This window comes from Ipomoea nil, unplaced genomic scaffold (genome assembly GCF_001879475.1).
Source record: "Ipomoea nil cultivar Tokyo-kokei standard unplaced genomic scaffold, Asagao_1.1 scaffold2779, whole genome shotgun sequence".
Lineage (NCBI taxonomy): Eukaryota > Viridiplantae > Streptophyta > Magnoliopsida > Solanales > Convolvulaceae > Ipomoea > Ipomoea nil.
In genome coordinates this window covers 418347-437949 of record NW_017619207.1, presented here as the reverse complement: position 1 = coordinate 437949, position 19603 = coordinate 418347, and the positions used below count along the sequence as shown (strand labels likewise).

General features: G+C 35.0%; 1 protein-coding gene across 1 annotated transcript; it reads right to left on the bottom strand.

Moving 5' to 3' along the window:
• Nucleotides 1-302: 302 nt before the first annotated feature.
• On the bottom strand, nucleotides 303-16236 carry LOC109157256 (GDSL esterase/lipase At3g48460-like). The gene is made up of 3 exons (XM_019305159.1): nucleotides 15806-16236; nucleotides 14977-15238; nucleotides 303-1148 (listed from the first exon to the last, which is right to left on the bottom strand). Exons 1-3 carry the CDS (start codon nucleotides 16189-16191, stop codon nucleotides 645-647), a joined length of 1152 nt encoding a protein of 383 aa, XP_019160704.1. The 5' UTR covers nucleotides 16192-16236; the 3' UTR covers nucleotides 303-644.
• Between the last annotated feature and the right edge of the window lie 3367 nt (nucleotides 16237-19603).

Genomic DNA, 19603 nt, shown 5'->3' with positions numbered 1-19603 from the left:
ACATATATAATATGTTAACTGTGCACACATAATATGTTAACCGTATATTATGTGTTTGAAAATAATATCACTTATGAATAAATGAACAAGAAATCCACCATTGTCTCATTTGAAATCTTATGATGGATGAAGTGTTTTGTCACTTTTGAAATCTACCTGCATGGCAGCACACGAACCCTAGTTTCAGTATATATATATATATATATATATATCACTTGTGAATGAACAAGAAACCCACCATTGTCTCCTTCAGATTTTCCACTTCCTATATAAACAGCATAAAAATTTTTTGAAAGGTAAAAACAGCATAAAATTAATTTCATAGAAATGGCAATATTATTACACAGAAAAGTTCAATTCATGCATAGACGTAAACATTACATTACATTTCACATAACCTAACCCACAAACACCACGGTCCAGCGATACTACGTGCCAACTCGACGACACATAACATAAAAGACTTCTGCTTTATACGTACTCCTAAATTCTACTCACTCACTCTTAATTACTTCTTGACATGACAATTTTTAAGAATGGACTATTTTTATTAATTAAGTGGGTCCCTCTAAAAAATTGTTGAAATCAAGAATTTGAAAGTGAGATAGAAGTTGAGAGTAGAAAATAGGAGCACACATAATATTCTAATGAGATGACATTTTCTTGCTAAGCAAGTAACCAAAGGGAGGGTGACAAAACGTGCCATTGAGGAGCTCATCCGCAACAGCCTTGTACATGGCTTCCGTGAGATGGCCGCCGTCCCAATTGATGTACTTGGAAGGGTCCGGGCAAGACGTGGTGTGGGGCGAACCACACGTCTCGAAGATGTCGAAGTTCAACCGGACGCCGGTGGCGGAGCCGCAGCAGGCTCTGAAGGGCTCTGCGATGCCGTACTTGGCGGGGTTGGCAAGGACGGCGGCGTAGGCGCTCCAGTAGTCGGCGTAGACGATGGTAGCCTGAGGGAAATGGTGGCGGAAGGAGCGGAGGTTGGCTTGGAGGACGGCGTTGTGGGCGTAGCTCTCGTTGTTCACGGTGGCGGCGCAGCCAATGGCGTCACGGTCGGTGTACAAGTAGAGGTTTGCGGTTAGGCAGCCTAACGTCGGCAGGCCTTCCACCACCATGTACTTTGCGCCCTTCTTTAGCAATGCCTGTTTGTTTGCCATTTCAAACCAGCTTTTATTAATAGCTAGGGACTACAACCACAACAATACCATCAAGGATAAAAAACTTTAAAACTTCTATATAGGACTTCAATTTTCTTGTCACAATGAGGTGGGCATGAGGTGCCCTACTCCGGACTCGACAAGACAGGATTACTCAATTGATCAACAAAGACTAGATTTATGCTCAAAATTCTATAAAAGCAATTTTTTTTATTTATAGTGATTGACATTCTTGTTAAGTTGTTAGATATATAGTATTTTTGTATATATATATTTTGGATCATATATAAATCATGCAAGACAAAGTTTGATCTACAATGGAAGTCCAATAGGCTTGACGCACAGGGAGTCGAACTCACCTTGTGGTTAGCATACAAGTTAATAGTCCGACCAACTTGGTTGGGTTATCTCTTAATAAAATCAATTATAGTCCGATTTTGGTGTGAACCATTGCTTGGGTGTGAATTTGTGAAGTCCTATATTATTTAGATGAGATATCAGATGGTCGAGATGTTTGCAGTGGTGCATCAGGTGACGTGGTGCAGTGGTGTAGTGATATGGTGTACTAGTGGGGTGATGTATATTTACTGGGTCAAAAAAATTATAAATCACAAAGGTCAAACAAGATTAACGATACAGAAATGGTACACAAGTTCACATGTTAACAAGGTTCACATTTGAACCTAATTCTCTCTCTCTCTCTCTCTCTCTCTCTCTCTCTATATATATATATATATATATATATATATATATATATATATATATATATATATATATATTATTTTTTGAAATGTTAACACTTTTGAGCATTTAACCATAAAATTAATGTTTTAGTCAACTAGCCCGCATTGGTAGCTCAACTGGTCATAGAGGTGAAACTTTGGAAGAATGACCAGGGATTGAGTCTCACCAGTGGCAAAAGGAAGAATGTTTGTGGCGAGATGTGTGTGTATATAAGACTAGTATTTGTCAAAATTTAAGTATTTTTATTGTTGATAAAATTCAAACATCAATCATTAAAATTAATTATGAAATGTTACTTTTTTTTATAATACTAAATTGGTTGTTATATTAAAACATCACAACATACTATTAGCATATATTATAAAGCATTGTGTTATTAGATATCACATGATATTTTAAAATTTTACATTTAAATAAATAAATAAATAAATAAATAAATAAATAAATATATATATATATATATATATATATATATATATATATATATATATATACATACATACATAATTTAAAATTAATAAATTAAACTATACACAGTAAATAACTGATTTTTTATTTTTTTTCCCAAGACATTTAAAACTCATTGTGATTAATAATTCAGTCATCCACAATTAATCTACAAATAATCTAGCAATTAAGGTTATACCATGGAATGATGCCATTTCATTTAGGCGGGAAAATGACATGGCAAAAACATTTTGCTATTATATAGAGTAAGATAAGATAAGATTATAGAGTATTCTCAAGTGAGAATAGATACCTGGAAAAATTTAAGACTTTATTCTAAAGGTCAGTATGTAAGATCAATGGATCTAAAGCTAGGAGAAAACGTGATGATAATTTAAAAATTATCTTGAACTAAGTGTACTATGAAACAATATTTCATAATGCATTTTATGATATGTATACCACTCTCGCGGTGATCTTTCCTATTCGCAACATTACACACCTAATAATTAAGATTATCATATCACTGTATTATATTTAATAGAAATTAAAGAAAATGATTTTGTTTTTTTTTTTTTTTGAATTATAGTCATATAACTTATTTCATCCCTCAATTATAAGTACATTCATTTCCCCCCATGGTTGCAATACGCGTTAGTCGGACGGTAGAGTAGTGCCTAGTGCCTAGACAACCCAGGCGAGTGCTTACGCGGCTAACTAAAAAAAAAAAAAAAGAAAGAAACAGTGCACGTGTATGGGTACGGTAGTGTATGTCATATTATATATAAATATATTTATATATGTGTGTGTCTACACACACACACACATATATATATATATATATAAGAGAGAAAGAAAATTACGCTTTTATTCCTGTGACTATTGGGGTATTGTTAATTTGAGTACTTGACTTTCAAAATTATCAATTTAGTCCCGTAACTATACAATTGTTAACATATTTGGTCCTCCCGGCCAAATCACCGGCCAAATGTCGCCGGAAAAACGTAAATGTTTTTAAATTGTTTATTCATGATAGCAAAACGGTCAATTTAAATTTTTTAGAAAAGAGAAATTTATTTGTTCATCTTCTTGATCTGCTCTTTTCTCCGCCGGCCGGTACCACTTCCGTTACTACTCCCGCGTTCGACTGTCTAACTACAGGCCCATCCCCGGTCGCCGCTACCGCTGCCTCCTTGGAGCCCTTATCGACGGGAAAATCGAGGGATTTTCGGCAACACTTGCATTTCTTCTCACACGCACCGTCGCCGCTCTTGGTCAACGCAGAGAAAACGTCGCTGAATTAAGTCCATCTCGTCAGAGTTACATATAAAGATGGTCGGGTCCTTCTGTAAAACGTAGGAGGCCTTCACCGGGTACGAAAACTGCTCCAACCTCTCATCCGTTAGTATCAACTTCGGCATTGCACAAAGTGCATATACCCATGGCGGCGTTTTTAGAACTCAGATGGATTCTTGGAGGAGTGAGATTGTGGGAACGAGGGCTAATGGGGGTTGTTAAATTTTGGGCAATCTCAAGGGATACAACATCAGCTTCCATCAATGAACATCAGCAGAAGTCTCAAGACATAAACAAATCTGTTTAGTTCTGTTATGTTAGTTATTACTGTTGAATGTATCATTTCTTTCAGTTTGTTATTTTCTGTTAATCAGTTAGCAAGGGTCGTTAGCATAAGTACTCCTGCTTTGGATCTCATCAGAATTGAATGAAACAGAATACCTTTTCCCTTCCTTCTTCCAACCTTCCTCTCTTCTTTCCAGATCTCCAACATGGTATCAGAGCAGAATTAAAGCATTCTGAGATAATTCAATATGGCAGCGTGGCCTACGATCGGTGCAAGATCAACTCCAGTTGACAATGCAGCAGCTCCGACCATCGGAAATCCAGTTCCTGCCTCAGGAACTCCTATTCCGGCGATTCCGCCGACTCCGTCGATTGGATTGGCAACTACAGAGGTACTGTTCGATCCTGAATCTCATTCGAACCCTTATTTCTTGCATCCTAGTGAGAGTCCTGCTCTCATGCTCGTCTCTACGCCATTAGAGGGTCCAAATTATCACCCGTGAGCTAGAGCGATGACTATGGCACTTTCGTGCAAAAACAAGCTCAGATTTGTGGATGGATCTATACTCAAACCTTCCAGAGATGATAGAAAATTTGAGGTTTGGGAACGCTGTAATGACCTAGTGGTCACCTGGATTGTTCGATCGTTGTCCCCGACGATTGGACGCAGTGTCCTATGGATCGACACCGCATATGGGATATGGAGGGATTGGAAACGTAGGTTCAGTCAGCAAGACTTGTTCCGGATTCCGGAAATCAAGTGCGAAATATATCAAACGAAGCAGAACGACAGCAATTTGAATGAGTACTTCACTCAACAGAAATTGCTGTGGGATGAGCTCCAGATACTGAGACCCACCATCTGTTGTGGGTGTACTCTGAGATGTGAATGTGGTGAGAAAATTGAGCAATTGACAGGTTGAGAAGGATAAACTATCCATCTTTCTCATTGGTCTAAATGATAGATACACTGGTGCAAGGAACTAGATTATGCTTATGAGGCCTCTACCGGATGTGTGTGATGCATATTCCATGATAGCACAACAAGAAAGGCAATTCCATATTGGGACTACTGGTTTCGCCAGTCAATTACACCAAGCTGGTGAGAATGGAGCCACTGGTAATGTGATGATGACCATAGCACCAAGTGGCTACCAACAGAACTACAAGAAGTATACAACAGGAAACAAGAAGCCCATATGCACCTTTTGTGGATTCACTGGACATATAGAGGACAAATGCTACAAGAAACATGGTTTTCCACCTGGTTGGAAGCCAAAATCAAGAAGTCAAGGATCTGTTAACCAGGCTCAGGGACCACTGATGATTCAACAACAAGGAACTGATGAGAATCTTTCATTCACTCACAGTGATTTCAAAAGGTTTCTGGGGTTTGTTCAAATCCAGAAGTCACATGGGGAAAGGGGGACTCTGAGCACACCTCTTGATCAAGAAGTTCATGTCAACACCAACTCTGCTAACCTCATGTCAAGGACTCAAACTGAAGGTATAAAACCATCCCTTAATCTTGCAGATTTTGAAGGATATAGTTGGATATTAGATAGTGGTGCCACCCATCATATTGTGTGTAGTGTGAATTTCTTGATAAACCAGAAGGAAGTTCATGATATACATGTCACTCTACCCAATGGACAGAAGGTCAATATTAGCTGCATTGGTTCTGTGCATCTATCTAAAGATTTCATTCTGCACAATGTGCTCTATGTTCCTGGTTTTCAGTACAACTTAATATCTGTGGGGGCTCTTGTTAAGAATTCTGGTTGCACAATGAGTTTTCACACTAATCAGTGTATAATACAGGGTCCCATGGCAAGATGATTGGAATGGCTGAACTCCAGGATGGACTCTATCACTTGATTCTTCCTGTTAATCCCTCTGTAAATAGTACTGTTTTAGCTTTGAATAAGTGTACTCTATGGCATGCTAGACTGGGACATGCTTCATACTCAAAAATTCAGTTGTTACACAATGTAGATCCAACAATTCTAGCAAATAAAAGTTTGATTTGTGACTGTTGTCATTTTGCTAAACAAAAAAGACTCCCATTTCAGTCCAGTAATTCTACTTCAACAGCTTGTTTTGAATTGTTACACATGGATATTTGGGGTCCCTATAAGGTAGCATCCATTCATGGTCATCACTATTTTCTTACTATGGTAGATGATTACAGTAGGGCTGTTTGGGTGCACCTAATGAGAAGCAAATCAGAGGTTAGAAGTCTAGTCTCAAGATTCTGCAAGATGGTCAAGAATCAGTTTGGATCACATATCAAGAGCATTAGGACAGATAATGGCCGTGAATTTAACATGTCTGATTTCTTTGATCAAGAAGGGATACTACACCAGACTTCCTGTACATATACTCCACAACATAACAGTAGAGTGGAAAGAAAACATGGTCATCTCTTGTCTATTGCAAGAGCAATCAGGTTTCAAGCTCATTTACCTGAGAAGTTTTGGGGTGAATGCATACCGCATGCAGCCTATATCATAAATAGGCTACCTTCTGCTGCCATTAACCAACAGATCCCATATCAGATTCTCCTTCAGAAGGTTCCAACCTATCAAGACTTAAGAGTTTTTGGTTGTCTAGCTTTTGCTACTACATTGGGTCCAAAGTCCAAATTTGATGCTAGAGCAAGGAAGTGCATATTCCTTGGTTATGCTAGTGGAACAAAAGGCTATAAATTATATGATCTGATATCTAAAGATGTTTTCCTGTCCAGGGATGTCTTCTTTTATGAAACAATTTTTCCCTTCCAAAGCAGTAACACTCCTGAGACACAGCTACCTGAAGTCATTCTTCCAGTTGATACAGCAATTGGTTCTCTTGATGATCCTCAAGACAACTCTTATACACCTTCAGGACTTCTTAATGATTCTCAAGATAGTCCCCAGGAGGGTTTTGATTCCTAGGTGAACCCTCATTCCAGCCATCAGTCAGACAGTGCCCATGATGCTCTTAGTTCCCAACAAACAGATGATTTATCCCTAAGTGACACTCCTGATTCAATTGAGGAAATGCATGATTCTCCAGAACAGCTCCAACAACCAATGGTCAGGATATCCACCAGGCAGAAAACCACTCCTGCTTACTTGGAGGAATATGTGTGTCATAGTTCTACATTGAAGACCTCACCCCATGACATCTCCAGGGTGGTAAGCTATACTAAACTATCACCCTCCTTTCAGTCCTTTGTTATGAATCTCACCTGCCACACTGAGCCTAGGAGTTACAAGGAAGCAGTGCAAAATGATCACTGGAAGAAAGCCATGGCAGATGAGATTACTGCTTTAAAGAACAACAACACCTGGGAACTAGTAGATCTACCACCTTCTAAGAAAACAGTTGGATGCAGATGGGTGTATAAAATAAAGCACAAAGCAGATGGCACTATTGAAAGGTATAAGGCAAGGCTTGTGGCAAAAGGCTACACACAGACCCTTGGTGTTGATTACCTAGATACACTCAGTCCTGTTGCCAAGATGACCACTATTAGATTTCTTCTAGCTGTTGCAGCAGCAAAAAACTGGCATATACACCAACTAGATGTCAACAATGCTTTCCTCCATGGGGATTTAGAGGAAGAAGTTTACATGGAACCTCCTCCTGGGTACACAGAAGGAAAAAGTGGTCAAGTTTGCAGGTTGATCAAATCTTTATATGGCTTGAAACAGGCAAGCAAACAGTGGAACACCAAACTATGCCTTGCACTACGAAATATGGGATTTACACAATCTATTCCTGATAACTCCTTATTTACAAAAGGGGGGGGGGGGGGGGGGATTTATCTTTTATAGTTCTACTGGTTTATGTAGATGATATAGTAGTGGCTAGTAGTGATTTGAATCTGATTCAGCAGGTCAAAAGGCAGCTTAATGGTCAATTTCAAATCAAGGATCTTGGCCCTTTGAAGTACTTTCTAGGCCTGGAGGTAGCTAGACAGAAAAAAGGGTATTGCACTTTCTCAAAGGAAGTATGCTTTAGAGATGTTAGATGAAGCAGGTTTCACTGATTCCAAACCAGTCTTTAGTCCCACTGTTCCTACACACAAACTGAGAAAAGATGAAGGTGATTTTCTTGATGACAATACTCAATACAGAAGACTTGTTGGAAAATTGTTATATTTAACAATTACAAGGCCTGACATAAGCTTTGCTACACAACAATTGTCCCAATTCTTGGACAAACCTACACATCTACATCTACAGGCTGCACACAGAGTCTTAAGATATATTAAAAGTGCTCCTGGACAAGGCCTCTTCTTTCCAGCATCTTCTGATCTACACTTAAAGGCTTTTTCTAACTCAGATTGGGGTGCTTGTGTGGATTCAAGAAAGTCTGTTACTGGCTTCTGTATCTTCTTTGGCCATGCTCTAGTCTCCTGGAAGTCCAAGAAACAAGCTACAATATCCAGGTCCTCTTCAGAAGCAGAATATAGAGCTCTAGCAGCAACTACTTGTGAAGTCCAGTGGCTACTTTACCTGCTCAATGAACTTGGATTACATTCAAAAACACCAACTGCCATCTATTGTGACAGCAAGTCTGCAATTGCAATCTCTGAAAATCAGGTCTTTCATGAGAGAACCAAGCATATCGAAATAGATTGCCATTTGGTTAGAGAAAAGCTTCACAAAGGAATAATCAAGCTCTTTCATGCTCCCTCTGGCAGTCAGCTTGCAGATATTTTGACAAAAGCTCACTGTCCAGCCACTTTTCACAACTATGTCTCCAAGCTAGGATTGTTTAATCTCTACAATCCAACTTGCGGGGGGATCTCAAGGGATACAACATCAGCTTCCATCAATGAACATCAGCAGAAGTCTCAAGACATAAACAAATCTGTTTAGTTCTGTTATGTTAGTTATTACTGTTGAATGTATCATTTCTTTCAGTTTGTTATTTTCTGTTAATCAGTTAGCAAGGGTCGTTAGCATAAGTACTCCTGCTTTGGATCTCATCAGAATTGAATGAAACAGAATACCTTTTCCCTTCCTTCTTCCAACCTTCCTCTCTTCTTTCCAGATCTCCAACAGGCAACGCTAATGGATTAGAACTCAGATGGATTACCAGTGCATTGTCGGAAAGCTTGTCGGAGTTGCAGAACCTCAGGTTTCTTGGAATTAGTCGGAACTTTCTCTCCAGCGGGATTTCGTCGGGGAAAGCCTTCTTTTTCACGAATGCATTCTAGAATTTGACTTTTAGCATTATGTGTGTTAATGGCGCGTACCCTTTCCGGCACTCTCCCGGCCTCCCTCCGCCGCTGCCACCGCGCAAGAAGAATCTCTGCTTCTTGCTGCCCATGCTTAGCGCTATGAGACCCATTATTTGAGCTTTGCATCTTTGGATTATACAAGTTAATTGGGTAATTAATTAAACTTGGGGTACAGTATTTATAAGATTGGATTAATGAAACAAAAATGGAAAATGGAATGCAATGTGAACTAAAGGAGCAATATAAGATGATGAAGAAGGAAGAAAAAGGAAATGAAGAATCATTCTGGTCTTCCCTTCACGTACCCATGTTTTCGATCCGTAGGCTAGGAGAAGGAGAACCAAGAAGAAGGATGAAGAAGAAGGAAGAAAAAGGAAATGACCGACTTGCCCCTATTAAAAAATTCCGGCGACAATTGGCCCGTGATTTGGCCAGGAGGACCAAATGTGTTAATAATTGCATAGTTACAGGACTAAATTGATAGTTTTGAAAGTCAAGTACTCAAATTAATAACACCCTAATAGTCACAGGACCAAAAGTGTAATTATATATATATATATATATATATATATATATATATATATATATATATATATATATATATATATATAATGAAAAAAAATTTAGAAAGACCGAGTCAGTCGAGTTAACTCGGCTAACTCGGCCAACTCGGCCAAACTGGACGAGTAGTTAACTTGGCCGAATTCGCCGCCAACTCGGCTTAGTCCGTCAAGTTAGGCGCCTAGACGGCAACCCGAGGGAGAAATCATCACGGCCTAGGGGTGCCTAGCGCTTAGGTGGCCTCCTAGGTCGATTTTTGCAATAGTAAAAACTCTATAAAAAAAATTTATTGAAATGGCTATTTTTATCCACGGATTGATTATTCACGGCATATTTCCAAAATCTTAAAGAGTGAAGATTCTTTTTTTTTTTTAATAAAAAAAATTAGGAATATTAGTTCAATCTCTCAATTTGTCGTTCTTTTAACTCAAATGTCAGAAATAGATGAGATAATTTCTCTCAATTCTTCTTCTTTTTTTTTTGACATATATATAATTATGATTTGAAAATGAGAATTGTGAGAAATTATCTTACTTATTTCATGCATTTCGATTAAATGAATGATAACATTGAAAGATTTAGCTAAAATTCTTAAATTTTGTTTTTTTAAATAAAGTTTTGAGGTACCAGGACTATGTGGTCCAATGGTACTCGAGTTGGATTTCTATTTGGACTATTTGGAAGGTGGTAAGTTCGAGCTTCAGTGGAGGCGTTATTAGCTCTTTGTGTTTCAGTAGGCTGAGAAAGTATATGAACAGATACTACAATGTAATAGAGCTAGTGGTATTCAAAAAAAAAATAAAGTTTTGAGTTAATACCCAAAATGGGCCCTCGACTACGCCGTAATTACTAATTTGGTCCTCAACTATCATTTTTACACGATTTTGTCCTCAACTATGTAAACTTTACCCATTTTAGTCCTTGGTTAAATTTTCTATTCGTTGAACGTTAAAATTGAGGGCAAAATTGTCATGGGACCTGCTAGGAAAGTGGCATTTTGAAAGCCAAAGCTGAAGGGCAAAATTGAGGCTGTTGCGTTCGTCCCTAAGAGCCTTTTAGGCATTGTGCGAACCATGGGGCGGGGGGATGAGGCAATGAATTTGCAAGGTCTGGTGGAGTGGGTGATCGATTCTGAACTACTGTTGCAATGTTGCATGGTTGGCGTTGTTTAATAGGGAGGAGGAAGAAAGCTCATAGAATGACAATTTTGCCCTCAACTTTAATGTCTGTTAAAATTTATCCTAGGACTAAATTGGATAAATTTTACATAGTTGAGGACTAAATCTTGTAAGAATGATAGTCGAGGACCAAATTGGTAATTACAGCATACTCGATGGACAATTTAGGTTATTAACTCTAAGTTTTTTATGTCAATCATAATATAGTTAATGGATATTTGAATAAAAGTAGTCACATCAAATATAGTTCATCTGTCATATTTTATTTGTTTGGTTCGATTAACGAGACTTGACTAAAGTTATTTTTAATTTAATTTTTCATAATATTAAGTTTAGTATTAATATATAAATTTATATATTTAGAAATTACATTAAAATTACTATTAAACGCCAAAAAAATCAAATTTAAAAATAATTAAAAATTACTAAAGAAAATAAGCAATGAATTGAACAAATTGTTGATTTAACCAATGAATAATAAATAATATAGGTAAAATGAGGCTGAGAGTAATTAATGAGATAAAAATAAATGGATTTATAAATAAGAGAAAGAAAATAAATTATATCACTATGAGAAGAAAAAAAAAGTGTGATTTTTACCTTTAAAAGATTAAAAACAGAAATAGCTTGGCTAAGGCTATCATTATCCCTGCAATAGTCTCTCACTTTTGAAAGTGAGTCTTATTTCTAAATCATTCAATTTGTAATTCATTTATTATTCACACTACATTCCTACAAATTCAATTAACTTTTAAAAGTGAATCCTAATATTACATCAATTTAAAACATTAAATCAAAAGTCAAAACTATTAAAAAAATATTTTTAAAAAAATAATAATACACGACAGCCTTTGTTAACATTTTGCAACAAAGACCGTCATTAGCAAGTTTGCTAAAGCAGCAAACTTGCAATCCTATGTAGCAAATTAAGCAATTAAAAATAATTTTTTTAGCCACTTCACCTCACAAGTGAACCACTTGCTGGGTTAAGGTCAGCATAAAGAATCTTCAATTAAATGTGACAGTTCAGTGGATAAGGAAGCCTCTGGTTGTTTGCAGGATGGGACCAATCTACTCTTAAATTTACAACTCCATCTACTTACTTTGAATTTTGTCGTACATTGATCAATTAATGATGTCAATAGAAAAATTAGGTTTGTCGTACCTTGATCAATTAATGATGTCAATAGAAAAATTAGGTACCATGCACATAGGAAAGGAAAAATCTGATGGTACGAGTTTAGCTCAATGGTTTAGTAGACAATTTTAATAGTGATAATATGAGGTTTATGTTTAAAGTGGACAAATTCCTTATGCACACCGTCATATGGTCATATCTGCTTACTCATTGAGTTACCATGATTTATATCCTCTCAAATGCTCTGTCGGGTCAGGGTTAGGAATTCTAACCATTTGGGAGATCGAAGGAAAGGAAAAAAACTATATAGAATCTTATTTTTTATTTTAATTTTTACTCACTTTCATTAGGGCTCACATGACTTATCGGCACCCGCCACATAAAAGAGTAAAAGTGAGCAAGTAAGAATTAAAAGTACATGCAATACACGGATCAATAGGAAATCAGAGATGGGAATGATTAACACGAAATGCAAGAAGAATATAAATTAAATATATAATTGTTTGTGTATTTGTAAACATTTCTTCTTCAAATATTAACTGTTTATTAATTACTTTTTTAAGAGATTCATTTTTGTTTTTTGTTTTGTTTTGTTTTTTTTTTTTTTTTTAAAGAAAACGTGTTTACAATGCAAAAATATTCACTTTTAAAAATTTTAATGCATCATAAGGGACAATCCATTTTTTATTTTTCATTATTTTATCTACTTAATCAGTAAGAGATATAATAAAAATATACGCTCTATTGGTGTTGTGGGGGTGGGCAATTTGTTTCACTTTTTCTTGAAGGTGTGTATTGAATAAACATCACTTTTGTGTATATAGCCTGCAATCTACACAAAAGAATGTTGACAATAATCAAACTTGCAACTTATATATACAATAATCATGTTTCACTTACTTGATCGGTGTAGCTTCATTTTCTTTCATGCAATGGATGAGGGTCATCATGTGATGAAAATATATGCTAGTGGGAGGATACTTAATTATTATTTATTAATTGCACTCAATTTAATTACAACACCAACTTCATAGCTTCTTAAATGCTAGACAAAAAATTTACTTTTCTCTCACGTACAAATGTACAATTACTGTGATAGTGCCATATTTGGTCATTAATTTCTAATTTGCTCGCTTTGGTTCTATGATATTATTGTTACATTTAATCATTTAATTTATTACAATTTTTTAAAATTAACATTAATTTTTGAAAAAATACAATATTTTTCCAACAATAGCCTCATCTTTTTGTTAAAAAATATTCATAAATGATACAATAACTAATAGTTTGATAAACTTTTTTTTTTAATTAAAAATTCATTTTATTGCTAGGTTATGTAGTTTAGTATATGGTTTAGGAACATTTTTAGCATGTATATAAGGGTAAATTGTAAGTTATCAAATTGTCCTAACAATTAACATCTATTGGACAAAAATGATAAAAGAAGACAAAATGTTAGTAAATTCCTAGAACTAAATGTAGTTAACTTATTATTATTATTATTATTATTATTATTATTATTATTATTATTATTATTATTATTATTATTATTAATTGCTTATTTTAAATAAAACAAGCAAAAATTGAAAAGTTCTGAACAATCACAATTTCTAGGTCTTCAGCTATATATGATTATATAGTGATTGTATAAACCGTTCTATACATACTATATGATATTCAAGTTAACCGTTATAAGGACGAGAACATAAAATTGTCTATACTATATGATGTTATTGATGTTCAAGTTGACCGTTAAAAGGACGAGAGCGAAATGTGTAATCTCACTTATAAAGATGAAGACAAAAAAGTAAGGATATGATGCTGCCCATAATTAAATGCATCTGAAATCTGAAGACTGTTTATGCACATTCAGACCAAATATGTGGACCAAAATCAATATATAGTTGTAATTTATTAATTTTTAATCTTCTCCAAAGGTTAAATCCCCAACACTAAGGCCCCACACTCCAACTTGACAGAATATTTGTGATGATGTAAATTACGGTAACTCAATAGCTCAGTAGACATGACCAAATGTCGGTAGGCACAATACTAGTTGTGCATTTTTATAATGTTATTTGAGTTATTATATTAAGTACTATCAATATTCAGAGCACTTACAATAGAAGTTTTTTACAATATTTTTAGCTATAATGAAAGAAAAAAAAAAGTGAAGTAACAAAGGAGAAGAATGGAAGGATGCAGGATCGAGTTTTGACTATCGTAGTGTGGGAAATTAGAAATTACACGCAATGTTATGATTCTTTATGAACACTAGACACTGATTCTTTCACTTAATGAATATTGAAACACTTATTTATCACCTCTACAAATCCTATTGTGTTCTGCTAGAGTGTGGTGCCTCCAAGCAAAGAATTACAGCTTTTGTGGGTAAACAAAGAAGAAAAATGGCTGAGGTTCTACATACTACTAAAACTTTCATTTTTCATGGAAAAAATGACAGCGTGCGGATGCAAGGTACCCAATAGACATGTGCACTTCACACGTATACTAGGTCATTGGAGTGGTTGGCAGCTCATATATATTTTTAAATTTACGTTTTTTTTTTAGTTGGATTAAAACACACTCTCTCAAAAAAATCAATTTATTATTCTCATATTACCTTGGGACAAGGTGGAATCGCTTACCCTATATACCCCACACCCCAGCTCGACAATTTGTGAAGAGGTTAATCATGATAACTCAACTAACCAATAGAGATTAAATTTTTGCAGACTCGATCTTTAATCTTTTGCGACAAACTTAACTCTTGCGATCAGTTGAGCTGTTTATACGAACTATTCCCATATTACCTGGTATAACTAGGTACGTTGTGTCAAAAGGAAGCCATACCCCTATTCACACCTAGGAATTACTAATATAACAACAACAACAACAAAAGAAAGAAATAAATAAAGATTAGATTACCTGTATGAAGCCATTAATATTAGTGATAGCAAGCTGGCGAAGAGTTTTCCTTGGTATAGAAGAGCCAAAGGTAAATGCATAGTCGCCGGCACCAATTGCACCAACCCAAAACAATGCATCATCAAACACATCCCCACACTGCATAGGAGTGGTTTTGTAGTCTCTGCACCCAACACTCTCCAAGTACCTATTGAACCATCCCAGCTGCGTTCCAAGAGACTGAGGAGTAATGTCTAGACTAACATTGTTCTTCTCGAAGAACCTGAAGGTATAGTAGTAAACACAAAATGTAATTTTTATGATCAAATTAAGCGTGCTATAGCTCGTAGTGAAGGCACAACTTTAATTTTGCTAGGACTTGAATTTGTGGTCATTACTCTGACACCACGTGTTAGGATTGAGTTTTTAAGAGGTAGGGTACTAGATTTGCCCCTTTAGGTCTTCGCCTAGCAATCTACTAGCCACCTAGTACTGGACTTGATCTTTGTCTAACAGTAATGTATGTTTGTATGTAGGAATTGGAAGATGATTTAGAATTGGCACCCCACAAAACACACACACATATATAGGGTGTCGTACAGGTGCGAATCAACGAACTAAAAGAATACATTATAAGTTCTACATAAATGCATAACAACTATTCCAGCTTCACGACTACTACATGAATGCACCGCAACTACTACAGGAATGCATCACATTTACTACACGAATGCATGATAAAGTAGTTTATGTGCATTCATGTAGAACTTACCGTGTATTTCTTCAAAAGTTCGCAGGTTCGCGTGAAAAGGTTAGTTCTCACCACATCTCTCTATATATATATATATACCTGTAGCTTATAGCAGTGGCGCCAGCAACAGCAAAGCTGATACCGTGAGATCTGTCGGCATTTGGGTCCATGTAGGGCGGCAAGAAGGGCAGAGAGAGAGCTTGGGCGACGAAATCGATGACGAGGCGGCCGTCGGAGTAGCGGTTGGTGGGGCGGTGGAAGAATGTGCGGCCGTAGGGTGGGTTTGATACATGGGTGAAGAAGATGGAGCCAGTGCTGGAGTTTGTGTTGCCTGTGTCTGTGAACGAGTCTCCAAACGCATAAATTTTCTTGAACACTTTGGAGGCTGTGGCTGATGATGGATTAGGGCAACAGAAGAACAAGAGTAGTAGAAGAGTAGATAGTGTGATTTTAGAAGTACAAAGTTTGTAGCTGGTAAAAGCCATGGTTACTTTGCTCAGATAGATGGATAATGGAGCTGATCCAGCAGAATTTGGGTTCCTAAATGTGGTGTGTCCCTATATGATGGGATACGATGGATATAATTATTTAGAAGGGGGGAGGGGGTTGGGATTTTTTTTGGTAATTTTATTTTATTTGAAATTATTAAACTATATTTAAAAAATACAAAATTACATCTTTGATCATTTAGTTATACTCAAATACCAACTCAGTTCCTTAGTTATGACTGTAACCATTTTTCGCCCTACAATTATGAGTAAAGTGACACCTATTGTCCCCAACTTTAGGTTCCCGTCTCAATCTTATGAAAAACTCAAAAACCCTTTAAAATTAGAGGGGTAAAGTAAAAAATCCATATCTTATTCTTCTTGTAATATTAAAATCAAATTCGTAGCATTATTTTCTATTTCCCATCCTCTTATTCCAAAGTTCTTCGATCAGCTTCAAAAGTATTTTAATAACCCTCGTATGACTTGTTAGGAACCTGAGTTTACATACATTAAGACGCATAATATGTTAATTGCAGGTAAATAAATTATTAACTACATATTTATAATATACTTGTTAATTGTATATACATAATATGTTAATTATAGTAGACACATAATTTATTAACTAAATATACATAATTTGTTAACTACAGAGACATAATTTAAATAACAATTATAATTATAATTTTAAAGTTTAAATTTAAATTTAAATAAAATAAACAAATTATATATATATATATACATACATACATATATATATATATATATATATATATATATATATATATAAACATGATCAAATGAAAAGTTCATGCGAATGTGCGAATTACCCATTGTACTGTGAATATTGTAATGTCTGATTGTGCATTCGCTGAACTGCAGATAATTGATTGTACATCTGAAAACACATATTTTTTGTTTTTATAATTTTTACGATTGTGCATATTGTAATGCATGATTGTGCAGATCGGATGCGAAGACTTGCATTGCTCAGGTAAAAAATATAGGGTTAAATCTTAGCATTTGATCTAGTCCAAATCAATAGTCCAAAATGAAGAAAAAATGTGGTGGTATAACGGTAATTTTATGTAAGCAAGTTTAGATGCTCTTTTCTTTGGGTGCACTATTTTCATTCTTCGAGTGCATATGTTTATCTTTTCGAGTACATTATTTTTCTTCAAATACATATTTATTTTATTAGCTTCACAAAAGATGAGTGCATTATTATTATTATTTTATTTTATTTCAAGTGCATATTTTGATTTCTTCAAGTACATATGTTTGCCTCTTCGAGTATATAGTTTCTCTTCGAATGCATATTTATTTTATTAGCTTATCAAAAGATGAGTGCATTATTTTCTTTCATCAAGTGCATATTTTTCCTTTTCGAGTGCATATGTTTGTCTTTTTGAATACATAGTTTTTTCTTCGAATGTATATTTATTTTATTAGCTTTTCAAAAGATGGGTGCATTATTTTCCTTATGCAAGTGCATATGCTTCCTTTTACAAGCTAAGTGCATATTTTTTCTTTTTCCAAGTGTATAGTTTTTCTTCGAGAGCATATTCTTTATTAGCTTCTCAAAATAATATTTACAGTGCATAATTTTAAACATTTAGGTGCATAACTTTGAATCTTGAAGCACATAACCTTAAAACTTATGATGCATAACTTTAAAGCTTATAGCGCATAACTTCAAATCTTCATGTGCATAACTATAAACATTATGGTGCATAATTTTGGTTGATATTTTAACGTCAATTATTCCATTAAGTATTAGTAATTGTTGAATTTGATTGCAGAAGTGTGCCTCACCTCAGTTTTGTGATTAACACTCAAGGTAAAAAGCAGAGAAAGAAACTTCACTACTACAGAATTGGAAATATAAGTAGTACTTTACACTACACCTTCAAGGTGAAAGTGTCGGAAAGTGTTTTATGAAAAACTCTAAAGGCTTTTTTTGTACTAGTGCTTGTATAGACACAGGCACAAGTATATATGAAATCCCAAGGAAGATCAGTTAATATGCAGAACTGTAGTAATTATTATATTCTTTTGCATGCTAATATGTTCTGTTCCAGATTCAAACCAATATAATGAAATGCTAAAATCCACCTAAATAGAAATTATGGTACGGTTCCAAAGGAAGCTCTCAGCTAGGTTTTTTTTTTTTTTTTTTTTTTTTTTTTTTTTTTTTTTTTTTTTAATTCTTTCATTTTGGATGGTGATCTAAATTAGATCACTCAGATTTCATTGTATTAGTTCACCTTAGAGCTCTTTTGCACCATAGACAACCTCTATATATATATATATATATATATATATATATATATATATATATATATATATATATATATATATATATGGTCCGGATCAGGTGAGGACCTAATCTTATAAGAGAACGTGTGGACTAATCTAGACCATTAAATCAGAATGATGTATGACTGAGATTAAAAGGAAGAAATCACACCGATTAAGGAAACAAATCCCTTTAAAATATTAAAATATATAAATTTAAGGTAAATCAGTCTTATTAAAAGATGTGCATTCCTATGCAAAATGTTGTGCATCCCTATACTGAGTGTTGTTCATCGATAACTTTATTGTTGTGCATTCAAACCCCACAAAAAAAAATTCTACAGTGGACATCCCAATGTCCTATGATGCACTGAACTATGTGCTATAATGCACAACTCTCTAGCCTATGGTGCACAACTTACAACACTTGGTTGCACAATCAGCAGACACGGATGCACAATCGTACTACCCAGGCATTTGTACATATACATTGCCATCCAAATATAGACAATATTATACTCAAAAGAACGAGCGAAAAAAATAAAAAAAATACTGATAAGTTTGCATGGGCGAACACTCAATCAATGATGAAGAAATCGCGGCTCCAAATTGCAACTGTGATGATTCAAGAAAATAGGAAACCAATTTGGCCAACGATTACACATGCGTTCACACTTAAAAAAAAATAGAAAAAGACACTACTACCCCACTTTAACAAAAAAAGATCAATCTTTGTCATCTTAGGAACTCAAATCTGGGTCATCCAAATAAAATAAAAAAATAAAACGCACAAGATTAGTTCTCACGTCCTCACCTAGTCCTCATTTGATATATATATATATATATATATATATATATATATATATATATATATATATATATATATATATATATATATATATATATATATATATATATATATATATATATATATATATATATAGAATCCGGATCAGGTGAGGACCTAATCTTAGGTGAGGACGTGAGGACTAATCTTGTGCGTTTGTGTTTTTATTTGGATGGTCCAGATTTGAGTTCTTGAGATGACATGGATTGATCTTTTTTGTTAAAGTGGGATAATAGTGTCTTTTTCTATTTTTTTTAAGTG

Excerpts from the sequence above, each read along its gene's own strand:
- LOC109157256 (XM_019305159.1), bottom strand. The coding sequence starts at position 16,191 with ATGGCTTTTACCAGCTACAAACTTTGTACTTCTAAAATCACACTATCT. Across the intron at positions 15,239-15,805 it reads GCCACTGCTATAAGCTACAG|GTTCTTCGAGAAGAACAATG; the intron begins GTATATATATAT and ends CTATACCTTCAG. Across the intron at positions 1,149-14,976 it reads ATATTAATGGCTTCATACAG|GCATTGCTAAAGAAGGGCGC; the intron begins GTAATCTAATCT and ends GCAAACAAACAG.